This window comes from Vitis riparia, chromosome 3 (genome assembly GCF_004353265.1).
Source record: "Vitis riparia cultivar Riparia Gloire de Montpellier isolate 1030 chromosome 3, EGFV_Vit.rip_1.0, whole genome shotgun sequence".
Lineage (NCBI taxonomy): Eukaryota > Viridiplantae > Streptophyta > Magnoliopsida > Vitales > Vitaceae > Vitis > Vitis riparia.
Genome location: NC_048433.1, coordinates 11,684,940 through 11,712,011, shown reverse-complemented (window position 1 = coordinate 11,712,011; position 27,072 = coordinate 11,684,940). Strand labels below are relative to the sequence as shown.

Sequence of the window (27,072 nt, the reverse complement as noted above, 5' to 3'; positions counted from 1 at the left end):
ATTTCTCATCTACACTGAAACTCCATACTCGCCATCTACTCAACCACTTCTCTGCTCTAGAGTCTGGATGCTTTATCTGTGCGAGTGTCGATGGCTCTTCACCCCAGCGAGTATGGAATTACAAGGGCAATATCGTCATTAAAGACACAACAGGCAAACCAATGGCATTGTCTTCCTTTTGGTCTATTTTATTTATGCTGTAAGTATTCGTGCTTGACTTCTCCCGCGTCTCTTATAAAAACTAAAGAAAACCACTCCAAGAGAGCACACTTCAAGAATCTTCTTCTTTTTTTTTTCTTTCCTCTTTCTCTTTACAGATAACCTGAGAAAGCTCAGCTCATCCCTCAATTCCCAGATGGGTTTTATGAATGTTCTCAAGTTCTCAGCTGCATGCTTTGATATTCTTGCCTGGTATGTTGTCCACGCATTTTCTCGCCATTGGAAATTTTTGGAAAATGAAGTGGAATTCTCTGTTTGAGGACAAACATGGGATTTTCTTTGATTTCTCCCGGTTGGTTTTATCTATTTTCTTTGAATTACCCACATTCTTGTCATTGATTGTTAGTCATTTGTTTGGATTTCTACTTGCAGGCCTCTATTTGCACTGGGTTATCCTCTGTAAGTCTTGGTCTTACACCTCAAGATATGATGATTCATTTACTCTTTTCTTGTTCTACGAATAGTTCAGTTACATTTGTTGTGTTGGGAAACTGAAAAGGGAAAGGATTATTCTTTATTATCGTAATAATCATCAACATCATCTCGGTTCTTCACAGATGTGCTTCAATTCGGGCAATTGAGACTAACTCAATCTCAGACTTTCGGAAGTTGGTGGCGTATTGGGTTCTATTTTCCTTGATTTCACTCTTTGATCATGCTTTTTCCAAGCTCCTTGAATGGTAATTTTGCTCAACTGCATTCCACTATATGTGACTCTGTTTGTTTCATTTCTTTGCCCTTAAGGAATTTGGAGTTGCTTTTTTCAGTTTTCTTTCCTATGAAAATAATCGAGATGTTTAACGTTCCAGGCCTCCATGTATTTTATATCCTTCATTTCTCTGCTTTGACTAATGCCCACAATCTGATCAGCAGAAAGGTTATAACATTTGAAAAAGAAGTGGTTTATTTTTGTTTTTTTAAAGTACAATAATTTTCATTTGGATAAATGGTCTGAAGGGTGTTTGTGTTTGGCTGAGTTCATGGAATTTTCAAGCTAATTTGGGATTTATTCTCAATTTCAAGATCATTGTGGATATGTCAGAAATTAATGAAATATAAACGTGGAATGTGATTTTCTTGTTTAAGGAAAATTTTTCTTTGAAAATGCGGGTGCACCCGACCTACCTTATTGTGCTACTTGGAACACAAAACATAAGTCCAGGTAATTTATTAACTAAATTGTACACTTTTTGATAGTTCAAGGAGGTGGTTTTCTTCTTTTAGGGTGTCAGCTTTGGAAATAAGATGGATCTACAAGTTTTTATGTCTCATCTTTATAGGGAACTTGAAAGCATGGATGCACTTATTTCCATGGAATTTGCCTGCCTTGAAATCAAATTAAGCTGTATGCATCATTTGGATGCTGAGAAACAAATGGAAATAGAAAATTCGGAATCTGACAAGTTTTTGTAGGGCAACTGGATCTAATCTCTCACTTGAAGCTTAATTGGGGCAAATGCTGATCATCTTTGGACCCATTGAAAGCTCTAATCTGTGCACAATTCTAATGTTTTTGTTTTCTTCATTTCTTTTTCAACTCTTCATAATAGATATTGAAAGTTAAAACCGAGCTTATGTAGTCCATCCAAGTGGATGCATATAAATTTAACAGAAACTGAAATTCGAAGAAATTTATTTTCCCTTTTGTAAATGGTGTTTAAAAAGTCTGTGTAGTTTTGTTTTTTCCCTGGAAGATCAGATGATTTTGTGATCATTTTTCTATTTGCCTTGTCATCATGAGATTTAAGTATTTTTTTTAAATATTTTATTTTCTTATATAATGCATGTCAGGGTACCATTCTGGCCTTACATAAAGCTGATGGTCATCTGCTGGATGGTGATACCGCATTTTGATGGTTCATATTCTGTCTATCAACACCTAGTTCATCCATGCTTGTCCATGGATCCACAAGTTGTCATGAATTGGCTCTTCAATGAATCAAAAAAGAAGTTTCATAGCAGAGAAACCTTTCTTGTTTCAGCGGACCAATATATTAAGGAGAATGGACCTGAAGCTTTGGAGAAACTACTTGCTAGGAAGGTATGCCATTATAAGTAGGATTATCAACAAGTCAAACAGAGTTTTATTTGAAATGTTCAGGTAAAAAATGACTATAGCAGGTCATCTAAAATCATTTGGTCTAAATTCATGTATATATCTATATATAATCGTGTTCTCATTTTTTCACATATGCATGTGCATTTAGATTTACATAATTATATATGCATAATCAGATTCAACTGTGATAGCCCAGAATTTAATTCAGTAATCGACTCTTCTGGGAACATGTTGGTTATGGTTTCTCTCTCACTGTCCTCTTCTTTACACATGACTTTTCAGTTGAGGAGCACAAAGCCTAATGTTGAAGTGAAAGAGATCAAAGCACCTGCAGCACCGGAGAAAAAAGGGGAACAGGTAAATTACTGATGCATTTGATTCAATGGCCACGGTTTTAAAAGAAAAACCACTTTATGTATGTTTCTGTGAGAAAGAGAACAAGTTTATGGATTAAATGATATTTTTTATGGTGAAATAATCAATAATTTTCAAAATAATAATTCATTCGTGCATGTTTTTGCAATTCATGAATTCCTTTTATGATTGATTCTTCTCACCTTTTTTCTCACCTCAGTGGAAGTGTGAAGAGCCTAATGTCGCTCAAAAGGAGATCCAAGTAGTCAAAGTAACAGAGATAAAAAATGGGGGGATGGAGCAAAGAGGGTAAGTTTTGCTTTTTATTTATAAAGTAGGCTGTCTTCACACAAGGATTATTATTATTATTATTGTTATTATTTTAAGACATGAATGTTGAATGATTTTGGAATTGTCCTTGAATCATGTGAAGTGTGAATGGCCTAATGCTGCTAAGGAGGAGGTCAAAGTGACAGAAGTAACACAGAGAACATTTGGTGGTACAGCACAGTGGGTAAGGTTTCATGTCATATTTAAATGGCTCCTCATATTTCACTAGGATTAATTTTGCCCCTACAAACTATTTGGCTACAAGTTAAGACAGAGTTCCAGATGCTGATAAAGCTGAGACATAAGTAATGAACGAATTTAGACACATGCACAACTCTTGTGTGAAACACAATGAGAGTGGAAAATAGCTAAGTTGAAAAATGGCCAAATACTATTTTGTAGTTCCCCCTACCGCTTAAGTAATTTTTGTCATCCTTTGTGAATGGAAAATGCAGTCCCTTCAGTAATTCCATTATATTCATGACTTGGTGAAGCATATAACCATTAGTGTCTTACCCTAAGTCGACCTTTAATGATGATCCATTGAGATGGGTCTGACTTTTTTCAACCCTCTTATTCCCTTGATCATAGAGGTGAAACTTAGGGGGCTTAACCCACTTTTCAATCTTATTGGATATATGGCACGTGGTATCCTCTTCATCTTGAAAGAGTAAAGTGGTCATACTCTTTCCTCTGAGTCCATTGTGGCCATGCACTTCTGGCTCATTGGGCTGAGTGAAAGGATTCCCTTCTGCTTCAAATCATAGAGAGATATGCCATGGTCAGCCTCTTTAATTCAAGGGATTGAAGTACTCAAATCCATTTCTCTGTATCCATCTTAGTTCTGCATTCATGTCTCATGGATAACAAAGAAGATCCAGCCTCCATCCATGAGATCAGCATCTGCAGGTTTATGACACCACCCTTCCTTGGCATAGGAAAGGGATCATTAAGCCGTGTGTCAGATGACAGAAGTCATCATTCAGGTTATCTTGAGAACTAAGGAAGTTGGAATTCTAATTATTGCATATGGTTCTTGATGTTTAGCCAATATACTATAGGATTTTAAGCATCATGCTCACGTGCATTGTGGTTGCTTATCAGCTATATGGTTTACCAAAATGAGGGACTGATTATGGTCATAAGTACCTTTTTCCCATTAATTTCTTGCATTTGCTCTGCTGAGATTATGTTTTTGACAGTCCAAATCAGGGCAAACCAACAAACAGCTTTCTGTTAACTTTTACAAACTGCCATATTTTCAGGTTAAACAAACAGAGATAAATCTTGGTGAAACTACAAGTAATACAACCTGTGCTGTGGAGATAAAAGAAAGGGCAGCAACACTGGTGGCTGCAGAAATTGAGGCATGTAGAGACGATAGAACCCCCAAGATACCTCTTCATGAGAAAGTCCAGAAAGAGTGGGCTTGTGCTGTGTGCCAGTTCACAACCCAAACTGAAGCGACCTTCAATTCCCACCTTCAAGGGAAGAGACATCAGGCCATTTCTGAGCAGCTGAGAGCCAAAAACCAGGCAACCAAAACCAATTGTTCCCCATCTGCTTCAATGGCCAAGAAATCTGATCAGTCCACCAAAGAGGAGCAACCGAAGTGTACTTCCAACAATCTGAATTCCAAAAACAATGGAATCTCAGCTGCTTCAACAGTGAAGAAACTTGATGAGACCAAAGATGATGAGCGACAAAAGTCTGCATCTAGCAATGGACCGAACCAGAAGAATAACAAAAAGCAAGAGGTACAGACCAATGAGCAAGGCCATCAGAAGAACTTAAGGCAAACTGGTGATGGAATGAAAGAGTTGAGATCATGGTGCAATATCTGTAATGTAAGCTGCACAAGGGAGCTTGAAATGGCCTCTCATCTCAATGGAAGGAGGCACTTTGATAGGATAAAGCAGCTGTCTGAATTATGGTGCAGTAACTGCAATGTAAGGTGCAGCAGTGAGGTTGATATGGCCTCTCACCGAAATGGGAGGAGGCACTTGGAGCAGCTGAAGGAACGGTTAGGATTATGGTGCAGTATCTGTAGTGTGAGTTGCAACAGCAAGGTGGACATGGATTCTCACCTAAATGGGAAGAGTCACTTGGATCAGATCAAGGACCAGTTAAGATTATGGTGTGGGGCATGTAATGTAACCTGCAAGAGTGAGCGCAACATGGCCTTTCATCTGAATGGGAGGAAGCACTTAGAGAAGAAGGGGGATACCTGATTTGCATGTTTCTTCAGATTATTGATACTTACAAATGGTTTTAGTTAGAAGCATACAGGCCAGTGGGTGGTGGTCACAGATGCCTCTATTTTGTTGTATGAAGTAAAAACAGTATTTCCATGTCCATGCCTCTATTTTTTTTCTGAATAAAGATGAATTTGATAATTTCAATTATTGTGTTTGGATGTATTTTGGAATGTAAGATTGAAATGATTATTTGTTTTGATTTTAGTGTTTGATAATAATGAAAGTATGAATTAAAAAATAGATTGATAATAATACTCTTACATTTAATTTAAAATGATTTTTTATTTTTATTTTAGAAGAATATGGGTTGAAAGGTTTTTTTTTTTAAAAAAAATAATAAGCTTAAGAAAAATAATTTTTACTCAATAAATAAAATTAATCATACAAAGTCATAAAAACCTAACCAAAATATAAGGGTAAAATAGTAATTTTAAAATATTCATTTAAGTTATCCAAATGCATTCCTACTCTTCATTCTCTTATACCAAATACGGTATTTTAAGTGTTTGTCAAATTTATTTCTTTTTTGGCAATATATCAATATTTTACTATTATTTTTATCAATTAGTTGCCGATATTTATCGCCACGTCACCAATTCTTTGAGTTTGACTTTCAAAATTTTGAAATGATCTTTGAAGTCCAGTTCAGCCCAAATCACTACACCCATGAACTCATGTACAAAAGGAACGGCTGGGCCACCACACTAATATGGCCCATACATGGGACCTCGTAAAAGAATACCCAATCTTCAAAAATAGGGACCATATTAAATTATTAATGTAGCTATAGGAAGCATTTGAGGACAAGGGTTATGATTTTTCCCTTTTCTTTTCTCCTTAATTTTCACATCACCCAACAACACCACTCTTAATTCACACAAATTTGAAGGTTTGGAATGAGACTTATTCGTAATTATATTGTAATTATGTTATAATAACCGTGTCGTATTTGGATTTATTTATTCAGTCCATCTAAATCTTTTGTTTATTTGTGTCAAAATAATATATTTATAATCGAATCCATTTATGACATGTTCATCTTTTATAAATTTATTAATTTTATATATTTAAAAATTATAAAAATTAAATATATTTTTTCAATTATGAAATCATATTACTAAAATATTAAATAACTAATTAACTTGAAATATTTTATATTTCATTAATTATTTTATAATTACAACATTAAGTGAAATAATAAATAGGTATAAAATATATATTTTATTTTAGTTAAAAATTATAAATTGTTATTGAGACATATAACTATTAAAATTCTACCCATTTGACTATCAAACAAACAACTTAAGTTTTTAGTCATAATTTAAGCTTATGATAAACTCTATTTACAAAAATTAGAAACCAAAATCAAATTCTTCCTAGACTCAAAAACATAAAGACAATCTTTTAACTTTAGAAGACAACTATCATCTAAGATAAGGGTACATCTCATTGCCTGTACAACAATTCTTGCTTCAAAAGCTAATGTTAGGTACGCATCCCCATCATTCAATCTTTCCCTTAGCTAAAACCCCTATAAAGAATTATAAACATGATCAATGACTCCAAAATTTATCCACCAAGAGTTAGTGGAATCTAACACTAAACATGATTCAACTAAAAGAGAATGATGCATACCTGACTGTCTCTTCAAGAACTAAGGGCATTCTTTCTTCTAATGGCCTTTTTTACCACAAAGGAAACACTTGTCATGACCCTTACTCTTGCCCTTGAACTTTCCCTTCTGGTTGGTGAATTCTATAATGTTCTTCTTATTTTGGTTAGAAGAACCTAAAGAACACTTAACTGCCACATAAATACCTCTTTGGTCCTTGAGAATTCCCTCAGTCGTTTTGTGTTCTCTCATCAGTTCAGTTATAATTTAAGAAAAAAAAAGTTTTTTTTTTTTATGTGACTGAACTTGGAATGAATGTCCAAGTTGCATACATACTCAGGCTGAGATAAAGTCATAAAGTAGTTTAAGAAAAAGATTTTTTATTTTTTATTTTTATTTTTTATGTGATTGAACTTGGAATGAATTTCTAAGCTACTTACGTATCTAGGATGGGATCAAGTCCTAACATAGTCACAATGCAGTTCAAGAATTTGTTTTTTCTTTTTTTGTGCTCTAACTTTTGCCAAGACTAAAGATCTTAATTTTGTGAGCATGTCCTAACTTTTGCCTAGGTCGCCTTTCCAAGTTTTCAATTTAGCAAACAAGGTTTTTTTTTTTTTTTTTTTTTCTTTTTAGTTCTCTAACTTTTGCCAAGACTAAAGATTTTAATCTTGTAAGCATGTCATAACTTTTACTTAAGTCGAATTTTTAGGTTTTCAATGTGGTGGATTTTATTTTATTTTTTTTGTTTTTTGTGTCGTAGGTAATTTAAGCTCATATGGGTTGGAAGCGATGTGTAGTTTGTTGGGATTGAGCCCTTAAAAGCAAGACATGATGTAATAAAGTTAAACTTAATTATCCCCTTACTATCCTTTTTGTGTATCAACATTGATTTAAACATTCAATTCATATCTCTTACATTGTACATGATTTAGGGGCATTAGGAGTTGCATAGAAGATACAAGCTATGGGTTCCTTGTAAGTAGATGAGTTATCCATAGTCATTTCATGGATTTGGGCAATCTAGTAGAGACTACAGTGCACCACCTCCTAATCGAAGGGATGACTTGTCTTGGCAGTTGGGATGGGTTTCCTATGGTGAGCGTACTAGTGTATATGATGCACATTGGACAGGACCTATGGTGAATCATGACTCAAGGCTATCAATTGTCATGATTCACCAAGTTACTATACTGCATGGACTCTCAACCTTGAGAGGACATTGAACCTGTGTCAAAATCAATAAAAAGTTTTGACCTATGGGCGAGACCCTAAAGTAGTCATATATCCCTATGGATTAGGTCATTGTTGATGGAGGCTGGTTATAATAGGCATTCTCAATAGAGACACCATGATATGTCATGGGATTGAGATGGTGTGTCCCTTTGAGTGATCCAAAGAACATGTGATCATGAAATTTGTGGCCACAGTAATTCCTTTAGTGGAATTTGACATATGCTCCTTGGAGTTAGAGTATGTCAATTGATCACATAATAAGTGAGATTTATAACTCAAGGATTTGAGAGATAATATTGATAGGTGATAACACTATCTTGTTAGATTATAGACACTAGTTTCATGGGGAATCTACATATAGTGGATAGTAGGTCATGAATGTGAGCTTTGTCTCGTTGTTATTTACATAAGGTACTGGAGTACAGTTGATTCTCTTTAGTAGAATGTTGAATCAACTTCAAAATTGGATTATGAGGTAGTCAGTACTCTTATGGGTCTCAATGGTCCCCACTCTGAGCTTATATACCATGATGACACAATTTATGAGGGTTGGATTGGCTTTAGGTTCATTCTTATGCATAAGGGCATTTTGGTAATTACACAAGGTTGCATAGGGGATAATAAATAAGGTCTCTAGATTGGACTAATTGATTAATTAGATGGTCTTATGTGGTTAATTAATCAATTAAGACATGTTAGGGCTAGATTAAGTGACCCAAGCCTTGATGGGTTCAAGTCACTTAAGCCTAGTGGGTAACCGTATAAATGCCCCCTTATGGGTTAGGGTTTTCTAATGACTTTTAGTTAGTCATCTTCCACTTTTAGAAAAATAGAGAGAGCCAAAGCTTCCTCCTTTCCACTGCCCACACTTTGGTATGCCAAGATCGTGGATCGAGTCATCGAACGAAAGATCTTGGGTGTATGAGACCTTTGAACTCCTTAGGCTTCTTCTTCGTTGGATAGATTTTGATCTGGGAACATCTAAATCACATGTATGTGTTATAAAATTTGGTTAATTCAACCTAAGGTAATCATCCTACAGAAGGGGTGAATAGGGTGATGATTTTTTTTTTGCAAATTTAAATTATGTGAATGCAAGAGACAATTATATGCAAAATATATAGCAAAACCATATAAAAACAATTGCATATAAAGTAAAAGGGTAAGGAAGAGAGAATATAAACACAAGATTTTTATAGCGGTTCAGTGCAACCCGACCTTCATCCATTCTCCTTTAGCTTCAATCCCAAACTTGAGGTTCTACTAATTCAAGGCTTCCAACCCAAGCCTTCAAGCAATACAATTGGATTATGGTTCCAATCAAACCTCTTGAAATTTTAGTTCTAAGCATCTTTTACAATCTTCAAGAGATACCTTACTCTTGAACAACCCCTTAAGTGATACCTCACACTTGAGAATCCCTAAGTGATACCTCACACTTAGATTTTTCATCTCAAAGATTTATAAATGAAGATAGGAAATTGTTAGCCCAAGGGCTCTCCTAATCAGGTTTTGATGATAACAAACCATGGTTAAATGACTAATTGGTTTAATGGTTAAGAATCTCAGGCATAAACTCGAAAATTCATCAAATGACCAAATGGATACAAGATCGAGACGTCTGGAAGACTTGTGATCATAGGAAACTAATGTAAGATGAATGCATGAGTGCACTTAGGATTTTCATACTGTTTCATGCAATTTAGAAAACTCGGTTTATTCTTTAAAACTTCGATTTCATTAAAACCCGAGTTTTAACAAATGTACCTTAGGCAAAATGTTTTAAAATTGGCATAATAATTCACCTAAAAACCTTGCCTAAGTGTTAGAAAAGAAAGGAATTGAAAAAGATAGGTTTTCGAGGCCAAAAGGCTCAACCGGTCGAGGCTATGGCCAACCGACTTAACCGGTTGGGTAACCGGTCGACCAGTTGCCCTTGTCCGGTTGAGGTCTGGTTGAGGAATGCACAAAGTTTTCTCTCTCTCCCAGTAGCCTTCTCTTCCCAGTCGAGGCAACGGTAACCTATCAAGCATTAAATTCTCCAACGGCTAGTGAACCGGTCAATCCCTAGCTCGACCGGTCGAGGTTACCTTTTGTTGTTTTTAGCTCCCGAGTTTAGAAACCTATAAATTGAGAGCTCCATTTATTGACGAGAGAACACTTGCAATCAATTGTCTACCTATCTGTTCTTGATCAAAAAGCTCTCATTTCTTTCTTAGTGCATTAAATCATCACTTGCATATCCTTTAGTGCACTCTTGTGTGTCATCCTAGCTTTGTCTTGTATTTGAGTTATCCTTAAGTTAGGTTGAGGGATTCATTCTTGTAAAAACCAAGTGTTAAAGCCTTCAAGAGGTTTAAATCTTGAAGAGATTGTGTAAGAGCCCATTGGAGCTGGAATCCAAGTGTAAGAAGATTGGAAGCTTGGTTGAAGCTTCAAGTTAGTGGAACCCTCACTCGGTTAGGAGATTGAGGAGAGTCGACGTAGGCAAGGAAGTGTCGAACCACTATAAAACCCTCCCCCCCTCCCCTCCTCCTCTTTTAGGTGTTTTTCTTAATTAGACATAACCTTTATTTTCTCATAAATAATCTCACAAAATCTTAGTATAAAACTTTAGCCTCAAATGATACAAGATAAACTATGATTGAATGATGCACTAATGATATGTAAGTTTTAAAACATTGTGTACTAAAAAACACTCCCCTAAGGCTTAAATATATTCAAGAAAGGTTTAAGAAGGTTAAACTCTTGAAACAATAAAGATTGAAACATTTTTATAGAAGAGAAAAGCCAAACTACCTGTTGGGGGTTCATCCGGTCAAGCTCTGGTTAGACCAGTTCACTAGCCGTTAGCATTTAATGTATGATAGGTGACCATTGGACCTTGACTGCCCCTTGACTGGTACTCGACCAGATGAAGTTCAACCTTGATTGATCGAATAAGCATTCTGGAAAAGAGATAAGGTTTTTGCACCCTTCAACCGAGTAAGTTGAATAGGTCGGCTAATTCCTCATTCGATTCAACCAATTGAGTCATTTTTTGCTCAACAACCATCATTTTCAACTTAAAACCTTTTAAACAAGTTTGGAAAGCATTTGACATAAGGTTTTAGTTGAAAACATGAAATCATCCAATTTTTAAAATATTTAAAACAAAATAACTCTTGAATGATTTTAGTGTATAAGTAAAGAATGTAATGCATGAAAAACCCAATGCACCAACAACCTTACAAAGAGATCCTATGAGGCTTAGGTCTTGAAAAACACTTATCTTTAAGGTCTTCTTCTTCTTATTGATTTTATCTTTGTGATTTCCACTTTGGAAATCATCTTGCCTAGTCACACTTAAAATATAATCATTAGTTCTAAACCTTGTTTTGTTATCATCAAAACTAAGATTAACCAAACCTTGGTTTCATAGTATGAATACTGTATCTCTAAATCTATAGTTAATAGTGGTTTTTATAGTCATATGTTTCCGTTGCGATAAATTTAGAGATGCCTAGGGATAGATGAATGCACCTTATGAGATCTAGGGCATAGGAATGGAGTAATCCAGGGTTCCTAACATAGTTTAGGCTTGTGCTTCATGGAGCGATAACAATTCTTCAAGCATAGTTATGCTTTAGAAATTTGTTATTGATTGGTCCAATTTTTAGACCATCTTCAGCAACAATCTTGTGGGCACCATTGATATAAACTTGTTATACAAAATATGATCTATCACATTTTTAGCAAGAACTTTCCACTAGTTTTGTGCATGGTAATGATCATGCATGCAAACTTAACTAAGTTATACACTAGATGCCAAACTACTACAATTCTTATACACCTTCCCATTTTGTGTAACTGAACAATTCAACATCATAACACCAAAGTTCTTGCTTAGATTTCCTACAGTGCTAAAATTTTGAAATGATTAATTTGTTTATTTTTCTTTCAATACCAAGACCCACATACATCATGTCATGCACTAAGACCCACTCTAAGGGCATGACAATCATTTCACATCTCAAGGTCGAAAGCTCAAAGTGTAAATTGACCTTAACATTTATTTTGTAATGGGAAAATTATCAATTACCAAATTCATATTCAAAGTAGTAGAATAAAATTCTATAAGTTTCAAATCTCAACTTTAAAGCTAACACATCAACTAAAGTGTTATTGTCCAAACAACTTCAAACTTAACAATTCAAGCAATCATTAAATTCTAACTTTCAAAAAATATTTTTAAAAAATAAAGTTTTAACCAAAAGTCTTAATATTGCCAAAATCTCATCCAACCATCACTCCTAGCCCGAATTAAGGTGCCTAAAAAATTGTTAATGAAAGGAAATGAGATCAACGCTCAATAAGAAATATTAATAAAGTTTCATAGATCAAACATTTTTAATTATAATTCCAAATAGGAGATATAATATATAATCATTTTCATAAAAACTTTTGAGTTTAAATATAATAATACATTCAAAACTTTTCAGGTAAACATTTTCATATCTATGTCAAAACAATTTCATATCAAATTCAAATCAAATATATACAAAATATTTTTACTTTGGTTATCAAATATCACATGGTGTCAAGTTAGGTGGACTTTACAAATTGGTGTCTAGCCTCAAATTTTTTCCTTTCAAGGTGGACGAAACCAAACACTATTAGTATTATTAACATCTAACCAAATTCCTAAAGGGTGGGATCTAAAACAATTACATTCCCCGCCAAGAAATATAAGGTCAACAATTATAACTCATTGACTAGGGACAAAAATAAACTAGAGTCAAATACCTTATTTCATTAATTCAAACTTACAAAACAAAAACATCATATCTCCATAATTTTCATTTTTTATAAACAAAAGAAATGTTCTAACATATTTTTTTCATGAAAAATATATATTTGATCCATGCATAAAAATAAATATGTTCTTTTGGCCAAAACATGTATTAATTTTTCTTACCTCAAAGAAACACTCAAAGACCTTGAAGCAATTAATCCTGAAGAATTTCACCCCAAAAAACATATTTCACACCTTACAAAAAAAAGCAAAAAAAAAAAAAAAAATTACTATTGATTATTTATCTAATAATAGTTTCGTATCTTATATCACCTATATTATTTTTAACTTCCTAATAAATAACAATTTAATAAGCGATTTTCCAAATTTTTAAAAGTTATGTTCTTTCCAAAATTTATTCATAATATTCTATTATTATTATTATTAATTAAATCTCTCAAAAATATGTTTTTTCTATTTATTGCATTAAACTATTGTTATTATTATTCAATTTCAATTTGATTAATTGGTTTTTTCTTTTAAATTTCTAATTTATATAAGATTCTTGTTTTGAAAATCTTCCATATTTACTTATTTGTTTAAAGTAAATTTCTCCAAAACTTGTTCCTTTTAGTTAAACAAGTATCTTTTTTCCACCCTAAGATCAATCCTATTGTAAGCACCCTTTTTTTTCTACCACATCTTGTTGCAAGCAACCTTGTAAGTTTTTTTAATTTAATTTTTTTTTTCCACTATGGAGGCACGTACAACCATAAAACCTCCTCTTTTTTTATTTTATTTTTACAACTCTCAAATCTCTCAACCTCCATACTATTAGGTTTTATTTATTTATTTATTATTATTATTCCATATCCAAAACTATAATTAATTTTCTTTTATATTTTTTTATTTTAGATCTATTAATTTGAATATTCGAAATTTTCTAATCTTTACTAATAACTCTAAAGCGTTCAAAACTAATTAATGAATATAAAATATTAATCTAAGGATTAAAATCTTATATAAAAAATTGATCTTCAAATTCTAAACCCCTAAATTTTCAACCTTACGTTGTCCTATGTTGTCCAATCTCTTAGATCTCCATGTAAAAGGGTTTTTTGAATAGAGTAGATAAGAAAATTTTAATTTATACCTAAAATTTTTAAAATGGAGAAAAATCTTTCTAGCCTTATCAATTTAATTTAATTTAATTTAATTAATTTTTTTAAATTATGTTTTTACCCTTGAATTGGGTCTGGGAATCACACATCATACTAAAAAGTTATCAATAACCATCCTTTGAGGCACATTAACATAAATTTGCGACTTTAGTTGTGTTCTAGGTGCAATTCTATTATGTTTAATTGAAAAATAACACCCATAGCACAACCAAGCTTAATTGACAGCATTTGGGCAAATAAATGGTAAATTTCTAAAAGTTCACCAAAAAAAAAAAAAAAAAACAAAACAAAACAAAAAAATCATAAAGGGCATATTTTTCAAGTCAACCTAGTTTTGGGATAGTCGCTTTCAAGCCTAATGATGTTAAGATGTCTTGTTGCAATCCAATCTAAGAATGCAACAATAGCTCTTTAATTCATAATTTTAAATTCACAAAAGATATCACCAAAAATTACTATAGGTTACCAAAACATCAACAACATATAGAAAGCTTAGAAATGCTTGGAACCTATCGAATTTTCACTTTTTAGGAATAAAAAAAAAAAAAATCAACTTTAAGGATTTTAGGGTAACACTTGCTTGAACCATCTTTCAATCCTTTTGTTGGTGGTGGGCCTTTTACCTATAAGAACAGGAATGAGAGGTGAAAAGGAGGGAGCCTTATGAAAACGGATCCCTAGGGCTTAAGAAGGGGTTTTCAATTTTAGGGTTTGCTTGTTCACCAAGGATGTGAATGGGAAGATGAGGTGAAGTTAAGAGATTGGTGAAGCAAAGTGAGGGCATGGTAGGGCTTGAATAAGGGAAAGTCTACACTATTAATGAAGATGATAATCTTAGAAAGCAAAGCTAAGGTAAACTAGGGCTTTAATAACAATTTTCGATCTACACTAGTGAAGACGATATCTTCGAAAACCAAAGCTAAGGCAAGCTAGGGCTTTAATAACGAATTTCAATCTACAATGGTGAAGATGATAATCTTCGAAAACCAAATCTATAATGGTGAAGATGATTAAAACTAAATCTATATTGGTAAAGACGATTGGAAAGCAAATCTACACAGGTGAAGTCAACAAAACCTAAGGTAGGTAAAAAAAAAAAAAAAAAAGGCTAATACATTCTTAGATCCAAATCACCATTTCCAACATGGTATTTGGATTTCCACCTTGTATTTTTTGTTTTTAATTTTTTCAATAATCAAGGACATTTAGGGATTATTAAGTGACAATATTCTTCAACTCAATTTCCCACATTAGTTAGGTGTTAGGCTCAAATGTGAAACTTATATAAATGTTAGGCCAATCATCAAACTCATTTGCCTTGAAGCATAATTTCCCCTTTTCAAAATAGTTGTTAAACATCTATCCCCAACACTTGTAACCCTTTGAAGTGCTTGTATGTTAACCTTGTTTCCTTTTTTCTCATGCACATGGCTTATTGATTGTTGCATAGAATCATTATCATTCACCAAATCCATGCAACTACTAACTACCTTCAAATCCTTCGAACATAAATGGTAATTCCAAAACAACTCAAGTATAATCTTTCCAAGCCCTTTCAAATGATTTAATTAATTGATGTTTGAATATACTTCATATATTTTTTAGAGCAATTTTTAGGCAAATAACATAAATCTCTATTTTTTTTTTTATAAAAGGATTTATATTTTATATTACAATTTCCTCTCTTTTTTTCATCTAAAAACAAAACATAAAACCTTAATAAACGAGTTTTGTCACAACCCCTTAACAGGTAATCTATTTTTAAAAATTACTTTAACATTTTTAGATATATTGATTCAGTCTAATTTAATTTTAATATTATTTATAAAATATTTTTATTTTATATGATTATAAATTAATTACTATTGATTGCATATTATAGAATATATATTCTAAAATATATCCTATTGACAATAATATCATAAGTATTATATCCATATCCTAACATATTATATACTTTTATTTTGTGCAATTAGCAACAGGGTGAAAGACGGCTTAGGCGGGAGACGGCTTTACGGAAATGTCGTCTGCCATGCGTGTCCCTTCCCTTAAGCGAGTCTGAACAGCTCCAACATTTCCGACACGCCCTTCTTCGCTTAGCTCTTAAGTATTTTGAATTTTCGTCCCGTTTTCGTTAACCCCATCACATTTCGTCATGTGGATCTAAGCCTCATGGTCCTTTCGTTCGTACGATGAATATTCCCCCAATTCCTTATCTACACTAAACCTCCATACTCGCCATCTACTCAGCCACTTCTCTACTCTAGAGTCTGGATCCTTTATCTCTGCACGTGTCTATGGCTCTTCACCCCAGCGAGTATGGCATTACAAGGGCAATATCGTCATTAAAGACCCAAAAGGCAAACGAATGGCATTATCTTCCTTTTGGGTCTATTCTATTTATATTGTAAGTTATTCGTGATGACTTCTCTCATAACAGCTAAAAACCACTCCAACAGAGCACACTTCACTTCTTCGTTTTTGTCTTTCCTCTTTTTTTTCCAGAGAAGCTGAGAAAGCCCAGCTCGCCCTCAACTCCCCGATGGGTTTGATGAATGTTCTCAAATTCTCAGCTGCATGCTTTGATCTTCTTGGCTGGTATGTTGTCCACGGATTTTCTCGTCATTGGAAAATGAAGTGGAATTCTATGTTTGAGGACAAAACTGGGATTTGCTTTGATTTCTCCATGTTGGTTTTATCCCTTTTCTTTGAATTGTCCACATTCTTGTCATTGGTTGTTAGTTATTTGTTTGGATTTCTACTTGCAGGCCTCTGTTTGCACTGGGTTATCCTCTGTAAGTCTTGGTCTTACACCCCAAGATATGATCATTCATTTACTCTTTTCTTGTTCTATGAATTCTTAGTTCTGTTACATTTATTGGGTTGGGAAACTGAAAAGGGAAAGGATTATTAGTTATTATATTAATAATCATCAACATCATCTCGGTTCTTCACAGATGTGCTTCAATTCGGGCAATTGAGACTAACTCAATCTCAGACGTTCGGAAGTGGGTGGCGTATTGGGTTCTATTTTCCTTGATTTCACTCTTTGATCATACTTTTGCCAAGCTCCTTGAATGGTAATTTTGCTCAACTGCATTCCACTATATGTGGCTCTATTTCTTTCATTTCTCTGCCCTTAAGGAATTTGGAGTTGCTTTTTCGGTTTTCTTCCCTGTGAAAATAATCGAGATGTTTAATGTTCCAGGCCTCCATGTCAAGGAAGTGGTGTCGGCTTTGGAAATAAGATGGATCTACTAGTTTTTATTTCTCATCTTTATAGGGAACTTCCATAATATAGCATATAAATATCATAATCACAGTGATGAATAATTGTCTTGTTTGAAAGCATGGTTGCACTTATTTCCATGGAATTTGTCTGCTGAGAAACAAATGGAAATAGAAAATTCAGAATCTGACAAGTTTGTGTAGGGCAACTGGATCTAATCTCTTAGTCGAAGCTTAATTGGGGCAAACGCTGATCATCTTTGGACCTATTGAAGGCTCTAATCTGTGCACAATTCTAATGTTTTTGTTTTCTTCATTTCTTTTTCAACTTTCATAATAGATGTCAAAAGTTAAAACCGAACTTATGTAGTCCATCCAAGTGGATGCATATAAATTTAACAGAAACTGAAATTCGAAGAAATTTATTTCCCCTTTTGTAAATGGTGTTTTAAGTATTTTTTTTTTTAAATATTTTATTTTCTTATATAATGCATGTCAGGGTACCATTCTGGCCTTACATAAAGCTGATGGTCATCTGCTGGATGGTGATACCGCATTTTGATGGTTCATATTCTGTCTATCAACACCTAGTTCATCCATGCTTGTCCATGGATCACAAGTTGTCATGAATTGGCTCTTCAATGAATCAAAAAAGAAGTTTCATAGCAGAGAAGACTTTCTTGTTTCAGCAGACCAATATATTAAGGAGAAGGGACCTGAAGCTTTGGAGAAACTACTTGCTAGGAAGGTATGCCATTATAAGTAGGATTGTCAACAAGTCAAATAGAGTTTTATTTGAGATGTTCAAGTAAAAAATTACTATAGCAGGTCATCTAGAATTATGTGGTCTAAATTCATGTATATATCTATATATAATTGTGTTCTCTTTTTTTCACATGCATGTGCATTTAGATTTACGTAATTATATATGCATAATCAGATTCAACTGTGATAGCCCGGGATTTAATTCAGTAATCAACTCTTCTGGGAACATGTTGGTTAAGGTTTCTCCCTCACTGTCCTCTTATTTATACATGACTTTGGCTTCAGTTGAGGAGCACAAAACCTAATGTTGAAGTGAAAGAGATCAAAGCACCTGCAGCACCGGAGAAAAAAGGGGAACAGGTATGCACTCTAATGTGGCTATTTGATTTCTATGGAGGCAGATCCCCAGAGAAATGTTGCTCATGTAAATTAGTGATGCATTTGATTCAATGGCCATGGTTTTAAAAGAAAAACCACTTTATGCATGTTTCTGTGAAAAAGAGAACAAGTTTATGGATTAAGTGATATTTTTTATGGTGAAATAATCAATAATTTTCAAATAATAATATATTCGTGCATGTTTTTGCAATTCATGAATTCCTTTTACAATTGATTCTTCTCACCTCAGTGGAAGTGTGAAGAGCCTAATGTTGCAGAAAAGGAGATCCAAGTAGTCAAAGTAACAGACATAAAAAATGGGGGGATGGAGCAAAGAGGGTAAGTTTTCCTTTTTATTTATAAGGAAGGCTGTCTTCACACAAGGATTATTATTATTATTATGATTGTTATTATTTTTAAGACATGAATGTTGAATGCATTTGGAATTGTTGTTGAATCATGTGAAGTGTGAAGGTGCAAATGGTGCTAAGAAGGAGATCAAAGTGATGGAAGTAACACAGATAACATTTGGTAATACAGCACAGTGGGTAAGGTTTCTTGTCATACTTAAATGGCACCTCATATTTCACTAGGATTAATTTTGGCCTACAAACATATTTGGCTACAAGTTGAAGACAGCTTTCCAGATACTGGTAAAAGTTGAGACATAAGTAATGAATGAGTTTAGAAACATGCACAACTCTTGTGTGAAACACAATGAGAGTGGAAAATAGCTAAGTTGAAAATGGCCAATACTATTTTGTAGTTCCCCCACCACTTAAGTAATTTTTGTCATCCTTCGTGAATGGACAATGCAGTCCCTTCAGTATTCCGCTATATTCATGACTTGGTGAAGCATATAACCATTAGTGTCTTGTCCTAAGTCGACCTTTAATGATGATCCATTGAGAGGGATCTGACTTTTGTCAACCCTCTTATTCCCTTGATCATAGAGGTTAAACATACGGGGCTTAACCCACTTTTCAATCTCATTGGATATATGGCACGTGGTATCCTCCTCATCTTGAAAGAGTGAAGTGGTCATACTCTTTCCTCTGAGTCCATCGTGGCCATGCACTTCTGGCTCATTGGGCTGGGTGAAAGGATTCCCTTCTGCTTCAAATCATAGAGAGATATGCCATGGTCAGCCTCTTTAATTTGAAGGATTGAAGTACTCAAATCCATTTCTTTGCATCCATCTTAGTCCTGCTTTCATGTCTCTTGGTTAACCAAGAAGATCCAGCCTCCATCCATGAGATCAGCATCTGCAGGTTTATGACACCACCCTTCCTTGGCATAGGAAAGGGATCATTAAGCCATGTGTCGGATGAAGTCATCATTCAGGTTGTCTTGAGAACTAAGGAAGTTGGAATTCTAATTATTGCATATGGTTCTTGATGTTTAGCCACTATACTATAGGATTTTAAGCATCATGCTCATGTGCATTGTGGTTTTTTATCAGCTATATGGTTTACCAAAATGAGGGACTGATTATGGTCATAAGTACCCTTTTCCCATTAATTTCTTGCATGTGCTCTGCTGAGATTATGTCTTTGACAGTCCTAATCAGGGCAAACCAAGAAACAGCTTTATGTTAACTTTTACAAACTGCCACATTTTCAGGTTAAACAAACAGAGATAAATCTTGGTGAAACTAGAAGTAATACAACCTGTGTTGTGGAGATAAAGAAAGGGCAGCAACACTGGTGGCTGCAGAAATTGAGGCATGTAGATACAATAGAACCCCCGAGATACCTCTGCATAAGAAAGTCCAGAAAGAGTGGGCTTGTGCTGTATGCCAGTTCACAACCCAAAGTGAAGTGACCTTCAATTCCCACCTTCAAGGGAAGAGACATCAGGCCACTTCTGAGCAGTTGAGAGCCAAAAACCAGGCAACCAAAACCAATTGTTCCCCATCTGCTTCAAAGGCCAAGAAATCTGATCAGTCCACCAAAGAGGAGCAACCGAAGTGTCCTTCCAACAATCTGAATTCCAAAAACAATGGAATCTCAGCTGCTTCAACAGTGAAGAAACCTGACGAGACCAAAGATGATGAGCAACAAAAGTGTGCATCCAGCAATGGACCAAACCAGAAGAATAACAAAAAGCAAGAGGAGAAGGTGCTAGTTCTTGAGACCAATGAGCAAGGCCATCAGAATAATTTTGATCCACGATCCCACATTTATTTTGGGTCTCACAAGTTTCAAATTTGCAGAAAAATGAAAGATGTTTGAGAGAAAATAAAATCATATTGCACTACTGTTAGGAAAAATATGGCTGAATCCAATTGCTTTTCTTCTCCAAGTCTATTAAAAATATAATTTTTTCCCCATTCCTGACAAAATTTAAATTTTTTCCTTAAAAAAAAAAAAAATTAAGTTTGATCATCTAACACATCTGTCTAAACTCAATCTCAACTTGAAAAATCAAACCTTAATGGATGGACTATAGAAATAGTAAGAAAACACTTCTGGGTTTTTTTTTTTCTTCCAACATCAAATTTTTCTATATATGGGATCTTCACATGCAAAAGCAGGAGTAGATTTGCTAGTGTTTGATGTATGTATTAGAAAAATTTGTCCCTTCTGGGATGTTTAATACTTCTCTATTCTTTTATATGCATGTTTAGCTAGAAGATATAGAATCGATACCATTCCTTAAAAGTGGTACGAAGTAGAGAGATGATAGCCACAACTGTGATAATTAAACATCAAAGAATGTGAAGATCTATATATTCTTTTTTTTTTCCTCTCTCTTTCAATAATGAAGCTAAGATGTGTTGTAAGCATCAAATGCATTGTCTCTGCTTGAATACAAAGCCAAGGACCACAAGATGGATATATATGGGGACGCACAAAACTTCTCAAACATGATTATATTAATCAAGAATTCAACTAAGCTTAAATTCAAGATGTTGATTTATAGCATCTCTAGTGCTATAGGATGACTATTGATCCTGTATTGTTATGCGCCCTACTGATATATTCTTCGAGTTGTTATGTATAAATAAAAATTTAAAAAAAGAACGCTATCAAGATTTAGGCTGCTTGTTAACTGAGATTCTTCCATGGGAAAGTTTGCTTAGTGGTTACACTATCACTATTTAGGCCAGTAAAAATTGGAAGCCTTTGTAAAAAACTGATGGTCCAAGAGCTATTCTACTTCATCATCCATGTAATATGACGATACAAATTTGACTAAATGCAGCTATAGAAGGCTTAGGACCATAAACCAAACCTAGTCTAGATGTCACTTACCTAAATTTATGCATAAAGCTTTTGGATGGCTCAGAGTTATATTTGATTAGTGTTATGTTCACAACTATATTTTCATTGGATTTATAGTCCAGCTTGAGAACTAGTCCTCCATTGCACATAATGTCCACACTAGGCCATAGTGCCCGCTCAAGGCCACGGGGCTCACTCAAGTCACTCAAGGCCACGGTGCCCACTCAAGGCTCAAGTGCCTGCTCAAGACCCAATGCCCACCAAAGGCCATAGCGCTACTCAAGGATATAGTGCTTACTCAAGGCCATAGAGCCCACCTAAGGCTAATGACCCAAAATAAGAAAAAGGTTGGTTCCACCTATTACAGTAATTAAAGAATAAAAATTGCATTACCTTGTGACCAATCCAAACGTACATTAGACCACTGACTTGTATAAGGCATTATTCACCATGCAAGCACTTTTTCGGCAACCTACGATCTGGCATGAACCATTTTGGATTGATTCACAAAGCAATATTGATGTTATATTAAGCATATTCAATATAGAACCAAATTGTGCTTCCTTGGATTAACTAAAACATTTCCATTGCAAGATGTGCAGATAGGCATATGATCATGAAGTAATTTCCTGAAGATAATACCCCACAAAATATTTCTTTTTCTCACTGATCTCTCCTAGATTTTCAGTTCACCCATCCATGGCGCCTGACTAAAAATGGGGGCATTTTGGATACCCCAAGCAGTAAGTTAGCCAGGTAGGCATCCCGTTGCAAGCAAAGTCAACCCGAGCGGTCCATTTGACCAAAGCTTATCCAGGCAGTAAGCGTCCATATACAGCTAACTGTTATGCGCCATCAACTGGTTGAGGTTACAAGATTAAATGTAAGAATAAAGAGTCATAATGGCCAAATGGAAGTTACACGACTCAGCCTATATAATAACAGTATGACAAAAATGCAGGTATGAAGAACTATCACTAAAAAATTTATTCCTAAAAATCCTTTAAGCTAACTTAGGCGTAGGAGAGGTCTATCCGAAGCACACTCGAGCTTACCTTTTTGTAAGACATCGAGAACAAGAGGCATTGAAGTGATTGTCCGGAGGGTTGAACTTGGTCGGGAACCAACAATACACATTATTCAAAAATAGGGATCATATTAAATTATTAATGCAACCATAGGAAGCAATTGAGGACAAGGGTGTTATTTGATTAAAAGGGTAATTGAAAACCTAAATTTTGAAATTTAACCCTCCATTTTATTTGGCCTTATGTGAACAAAAATGTCCTTATTATTTTCTTGTAAAAATAACTCACCCATTAAAACCTTACATGAAAATACTTAAAATGGTAAATGATATGTTAAAAATTGATTATTTTTCAAATAAAACATAAGAAGGGTCAAATTCATAAAAGGATTATTTCATCCCTTTTAATCAATTAATTCGATTTTTTTCTTTTTATTTTTTTTTCTCTCCTTGTTAATTTTCACATCACCCAACAACACCACTCTTAATTCACACAAGTTTGAAGTTTTTGAATGAGATATATTCGTAATTATATTGTAATTGTGTTATAATAACCATTTCGTACTTGGATTTGTTCTTTCAGTCCATTTAATCTTTTTGTTTATTAATGTCAAAACAATGTACTTATAATCGAATCCATTTATGACATGTTGATCTTATATAAATTTATTAATTTTATATATTTAAAAATTATAAAAATTAAATATACTTTTTCAATTATGAATATCATATTACTAAAATATTAAATAACTAATTAACTTGAAATGTTATATATTTCATTAATTATTTTATAATTAAAACATTAAATGAAATAATAAATAGGTATAAAATAGAAAATTTTATCTTAGTTAGAAATTATAAACTGTTATTGGGACAAGTAAGTATTAAAATTCTACCCATTTCACTATCAAACAACAACTTATGTTTTTAGTCATAATTTAACCTTATGATGAACACTTCTTAAATAAAATTTGTCATATTTTTCTATTGATTTATATTTATTTATTTAAATAATTTATAATTCATTAAATAAATTCTTAAATATTTTGGAAAAAAAATGAGATTCTTTTAAAAAAAATTTGAAATTATTTTAGTAAAATATCTTAATAATTTTTAAAAATTTTGTTTGAAATATTTCATTTTTTCTATTTGTTGGTACATGACCAACAATATCTTATCGGATTAGCTGTTTTTTAGTGAACAATGAGCATACTTGAAGTAAGAAGTGTTCAGATGATTTTTTCGAGTACGCCCCTCGAAAACTTAAGTTAGTTTAGGGAAGTGATAGACAAGATTTTTTTTAGGAACTTCTTTCATACCTAGATTTTCATGTCTGATAGTTATTTATCTTAACCAAGTTACAACATTTTCTCATCCGTCTTAATTGCTTTCAACGTTAATAATTGTACAACATTCAGTGCCTGATAGAATAACGCCTTCTAGGCTTTTGTTCTCGTGAATAGCCTTGATGTAATAGTACAACATTCAGTGCTTTTAATAATTAATGTATGTTAGATAGCAATAAATGGTGCCCGAATATAAGGGTCTCCAAAAAGCCCGCGGCCCGTGGCCCGCTTTAGGCCCGGCCCGGCCCGACGGGCTAAAGCCCGGCCCAAGCCCGCCGGGCCCGAGCCCGTTTTTGGGCGGGTCGGGCCGCGGGCCTAAGTTTAGGCCCGGCCCGCCCCTTTAAAAAAAATTACAAAAATAAAAATTATTAAAAAAAATATTCATTTCAAAATTTTATTCATTGAATATATAATTACATTTGAAAATGTGGGAAAAGTTTACATCACTACAAAATAAATACATCCCAACTAGGTTGGCACCTATTTATTTGTCAATCATCTGTATTTTTCAACCACAAAAATAAAAATAAAAATATAATATACATTTAGTCATTATTTTATGGCGGTGATGGCGAACTATCATGCATCCATGAAGATCTTGATAATTTTAAAGATTTCATATCGGCAAGCATCTCTGTTTCTCGAATGGAATTATACATCCTTTTATCTGCTATTTCCCAATCTTTCACACATATCCCTGCTTCAATAACATCTGGCGCTAAGTTGCATCGTTTTTTACTAACTACTCTTCCACCTGCACTAAAAGCAGCTTCTGATGCAACTGTACTCACAGGAATTGTTAGTACATCACGAGCAATTATAGAAAGTACAAGATATTTGTGTTGATGTGATTTCCACCATATTAAAATATCAAAATCTTCTTGATCTTCAAATAAAATTGTATCAGTATTAAGATATTTATCTAAATCAGATGTATTATTTGGAGAACTATTTATTGTCTTTTTTCGACTTTTCAACATTTCTAGAGCTCCTTTATAAAAAGATGAGGAGTTTGTAGATGTAGGTGGTAATTTAATAGTATTAATATCATTACCATATTTTTCTTTATAATAGTTATATAAATTATATAATAATGAATTTATTTCATTTTTAATTTCTTCAATTTTTATTTGGTCATTAAAATAAATAACTTTTAACCATTCATCCAAAGCTTCAAATTTCAATCTAGGGTCTACAATTAAAGCAATATAAAAAATTAAAGGTATTTCTCCCCAATATTTTCTAAATTTTTCTATCATTGCAAATATTGTATCATTAAATATTTCAAAACTTAAATATTTTTTAAATACAAGAAAAATATTAGTTATTTGCGTAATAACTCGATTTGAAGTTGGATAATATACACCACAAAAAATGTTTGTTGAAGTATCAAAAACTTCAAAAAGATCTCTTAAAAGATCCTCAATATGCCAATCATAATCATTTAATGCATAAATATCTGCTTCACAATCATTATTAATTAATTGTATTTCATATAATTCGACTATTTTTCTATATTTTGTAATATTTTGTAAAAGTTTATATGTGGAATTCCATCTAATGGCCATATCCAAATTTATATTTTTTCTTTTCATATTTAACATTTTGCAACAATGAAAAAATAATTCATGTTTTGCTTGAGAACTATTAATACTATATGCAATGCCTCTAATTTTTTCCAATGTACTATCAACATTTTTTAATCCATCCTTTACAATTAAATTTAAAATATGTGCACAACAACGCACATGAAATATTTTAGCATGATCTTCTTTTACTTGCCAATATAGTTTTAGTCTATGTATTACTGCATCATTATTAGCAGCATTATCTAATGTTATTGTCAATATTTTATCACGAATGCCTAAATCTATAATTTCATCATTTATTAAAGATGCTATATTTTTACCACTATGTGGAGCATTTATTAATTTAAATGAAATTATTCTTTTATTTAATTTCCATTCATTATCAATGTAGTGAGCAGTTATACATAAAAAACCAGTGTGAGTTAAAGATGTCCAAATATCAGATGTTAAACAAATATTTCCTTCAAAATTTTCAAAAAAATTTTTTAAAATTTCTTTTTGTGTATAAAATTTTTTCATAATATCTCTTTTAACTATATTTCCAGACCAACCTTTAAATTGAGGATTAATACCTCGTTGAATTGTTCCTACAAAATCATGAGTTTCCATCATGTTGAAAGGTTGTTATGCTCTTATTATATAATCAATCATTTCTTCACGACAGTTAGATTCATTATAAGAAAATGTTTTTAAATTTCCACTTTCATTTTTACCTAATTGCATATAATTTCTAATATCTACATTATTTTTAGTTTTACAATTTTCATGATGTCTTTTTAAATGACTTGTGCCTGCATTTGAGCCACCAGTAAGAAATTTATTACAAATTTTACATTTTGCTTTTATTTCTTTTTTATTATTTTCTAAAATTATTTCTATTCTATCAAAAAAATTCCATATATTTGAAGTAAATTTTTTGTTTGATGATATTTCATCACATGGACTAGATGAAGAAACACTTGTCATATTATAATTATTGATAAAATATTATGCCAAAAATAATAAAGTAATAAATATAAAAAAAATGTAACAAAAAAATAAAGTAGTAGGGGTGAAGTATGTTACTCAATTAGAGAACCGATGCAGAAATTCATAGCAAATTTGAACTCTTGGAGCCACCAATGCTTGTTTTGCACCACCAACAATATTGTATAATTTGATGGAAAAATAAAAGAATTTGAAATATTGTAGAATGTGAGAGAAATAGAGAGAGAAATAGAGAGAATTTGATGAAAAAATGAAAAGGAAGATGTATTTATAGGAAGATTTTTTTTAAAAAAAAAAAAAAAAAATTGACATGTGACCGTTGGAGCCTTTAATTTTTTTTTAAAAAATAATATACTGTATTTTTATATACATATAACTAAGTCCATTAATAAACATAAAAAGTTTGTAGCTTAATTGGTTAAAGCCTCAAATTTTAACCATGAGGGGAGGGGTTCGAATCCCCCCCTCTCCCTTCCCTTGTTTCATTTTGGCTTTAATAAAA

General features: G+C 33.1%; 4 protein-coding genes across 4 annotated transcripts; all 4 read left to right on the top strand.

The window, feature by feature from the left end:
- Window positions 1–255: 255 nt before the first annotated feature.
- LOC117910905 (HVA22-like protein a) lies at window positions 256–5,364 on the top strand. Its single transcript, XM_034825089.1, has 8 exons — window positions 256–411; window positions 592–618; window positions 777–899; window positions 2,011–2,260; window positions 2,561–2,635; window positions 2,853–2,941; window positions 3,066–3,146; window positions 4,228–5,364. The coding sequence occupies exons 1-7, from the start codon at window positions 356–358 to the stop codon at window positions 3,103–3,105; spliced, it is 660 nt and encodes a 219-aa protein (XP_034680980.1). The 5' UTR covers window positions 256–355; the 3' UTR covers window positions 3,106–3,146; window positions 4,228–5,364.
- On the top strand, window positions 3,928–5,193 carry LOC117910951. Its single transcript, XM_034825127.1, has 2 exons — window positions 3,928–3,948; window positions 4,165–5,193. Exons 1-2 carry the CDS (start codon window positions 3,928–3,930, stop codon window positions 5,191–5,193), a joined length of 1,050 nt encoding a protein of 349 aa, XP_034681018.1.
- Window positions 5,365–16,447: 11,083 nt separating the features above from the next.
- On the top strand, window positions 16,448–17,871 carry LOC117910950 (HVA22-like protein a; the record flags this gene model as incomplete). The annotated part of the gene is made up of 4 exons (XM_034825126.1): window positions 16,448–16,621; window positions 16,792–16,818; window positions 16,981–17,103; window positions 17,751–17,871. Coding segments are annotated over exons 1-4 (327 nt in total), but the record flags the coding sequence as incomplete, so codon positions are not given.
- Window positions 17,872–20,698, top strand: LOC117910906. The gene is made up of 5 exons (XM_034825090.1): window positions 17,872–17,999; window positions 18,302–18,376; window positions 18,645–18,733; window positions 18,862–18,942; window positions 20,018–20,698. The coding sequence occupies exons 1-4, from the start codon at window positions 17,877–17,879 to the stop codon at window positions 18,899–18,901; spliced, it is 327 nt and encodes a 108-aa protein (XP_034680981.1). The 5' UTR covers window positions 17,872–17,876; the 3' UTR covers window positions 18,902–18,942; window positions 20,018–20,698.
- Window positions 20,699–27,072: the final 6,374 nt, after the last annotated feature.

What these genes read in the sequence shown, in the direction of transcription:
- LOC117910951 (XM_034825127.1), top strand. Translation starts at nt 3,928, where the DNA reads ATGACAGAAGTCATCATTCAG. An exon ending in TGACAGAAGTCATCATTCAG is followed by an intron (nt 3,949 to 4,164) that starts GTTATCTTGAGA and finishes TGTTTTTGACAG; the next exon opens with TCCAAATCAGGGCAAACCAA.
- LOC117910906 (XM_034825090.1), top strand. Translation starts at nt 17,877, where the DNA reads ATGAATTGGCTCTTCAATGAATCAAAAAAGAAGTTTCATAGCAGAGAA. An exon ending in CGGAGAAAAAAGGGGAACAG is followed by an intron (nt 18,377 to 18,644) that starts GTATGCACTCTA and finishes TTCTCACCTCAG; the next exon opens with TGGAAGTGTGAAGAGCCTAA. An exon ending in GGGGGGATGGAGCAAAGAGG is followed by an intron (nt 18,734 to 18,861) that starts GTAAGTTTTCCT and finishes AATCATGTGAAG; the next exon opens with TGTGAAGGTGCAAATGGTGC.
- LOC117910905 (XM_034825089.1), top strand. Translation starts at nt 356, where the DNA reads ATGGGTTTTATGAATGTTCTCAAGTTCTCAGCTGCATGCTTTGATATT. An exon ending in TTTGCACTGGGTTATCCTCT is followed by an intron (nt 619 to 776) that starts GTAAGTCTTGGT and finishes GGTTCTTCACAG; the next exon opens with ATGTGCTTCAATTCGGGCAA. An exon ending in GGGGGGATGGAGCAAAGAGG is followed by an intron (nt 2,942 to 3,065) that starts GTAAGTTTTGCT and finishes AATCATGTGAAG; the next exon opens with TGTGAATGGCCTAATGCTGC.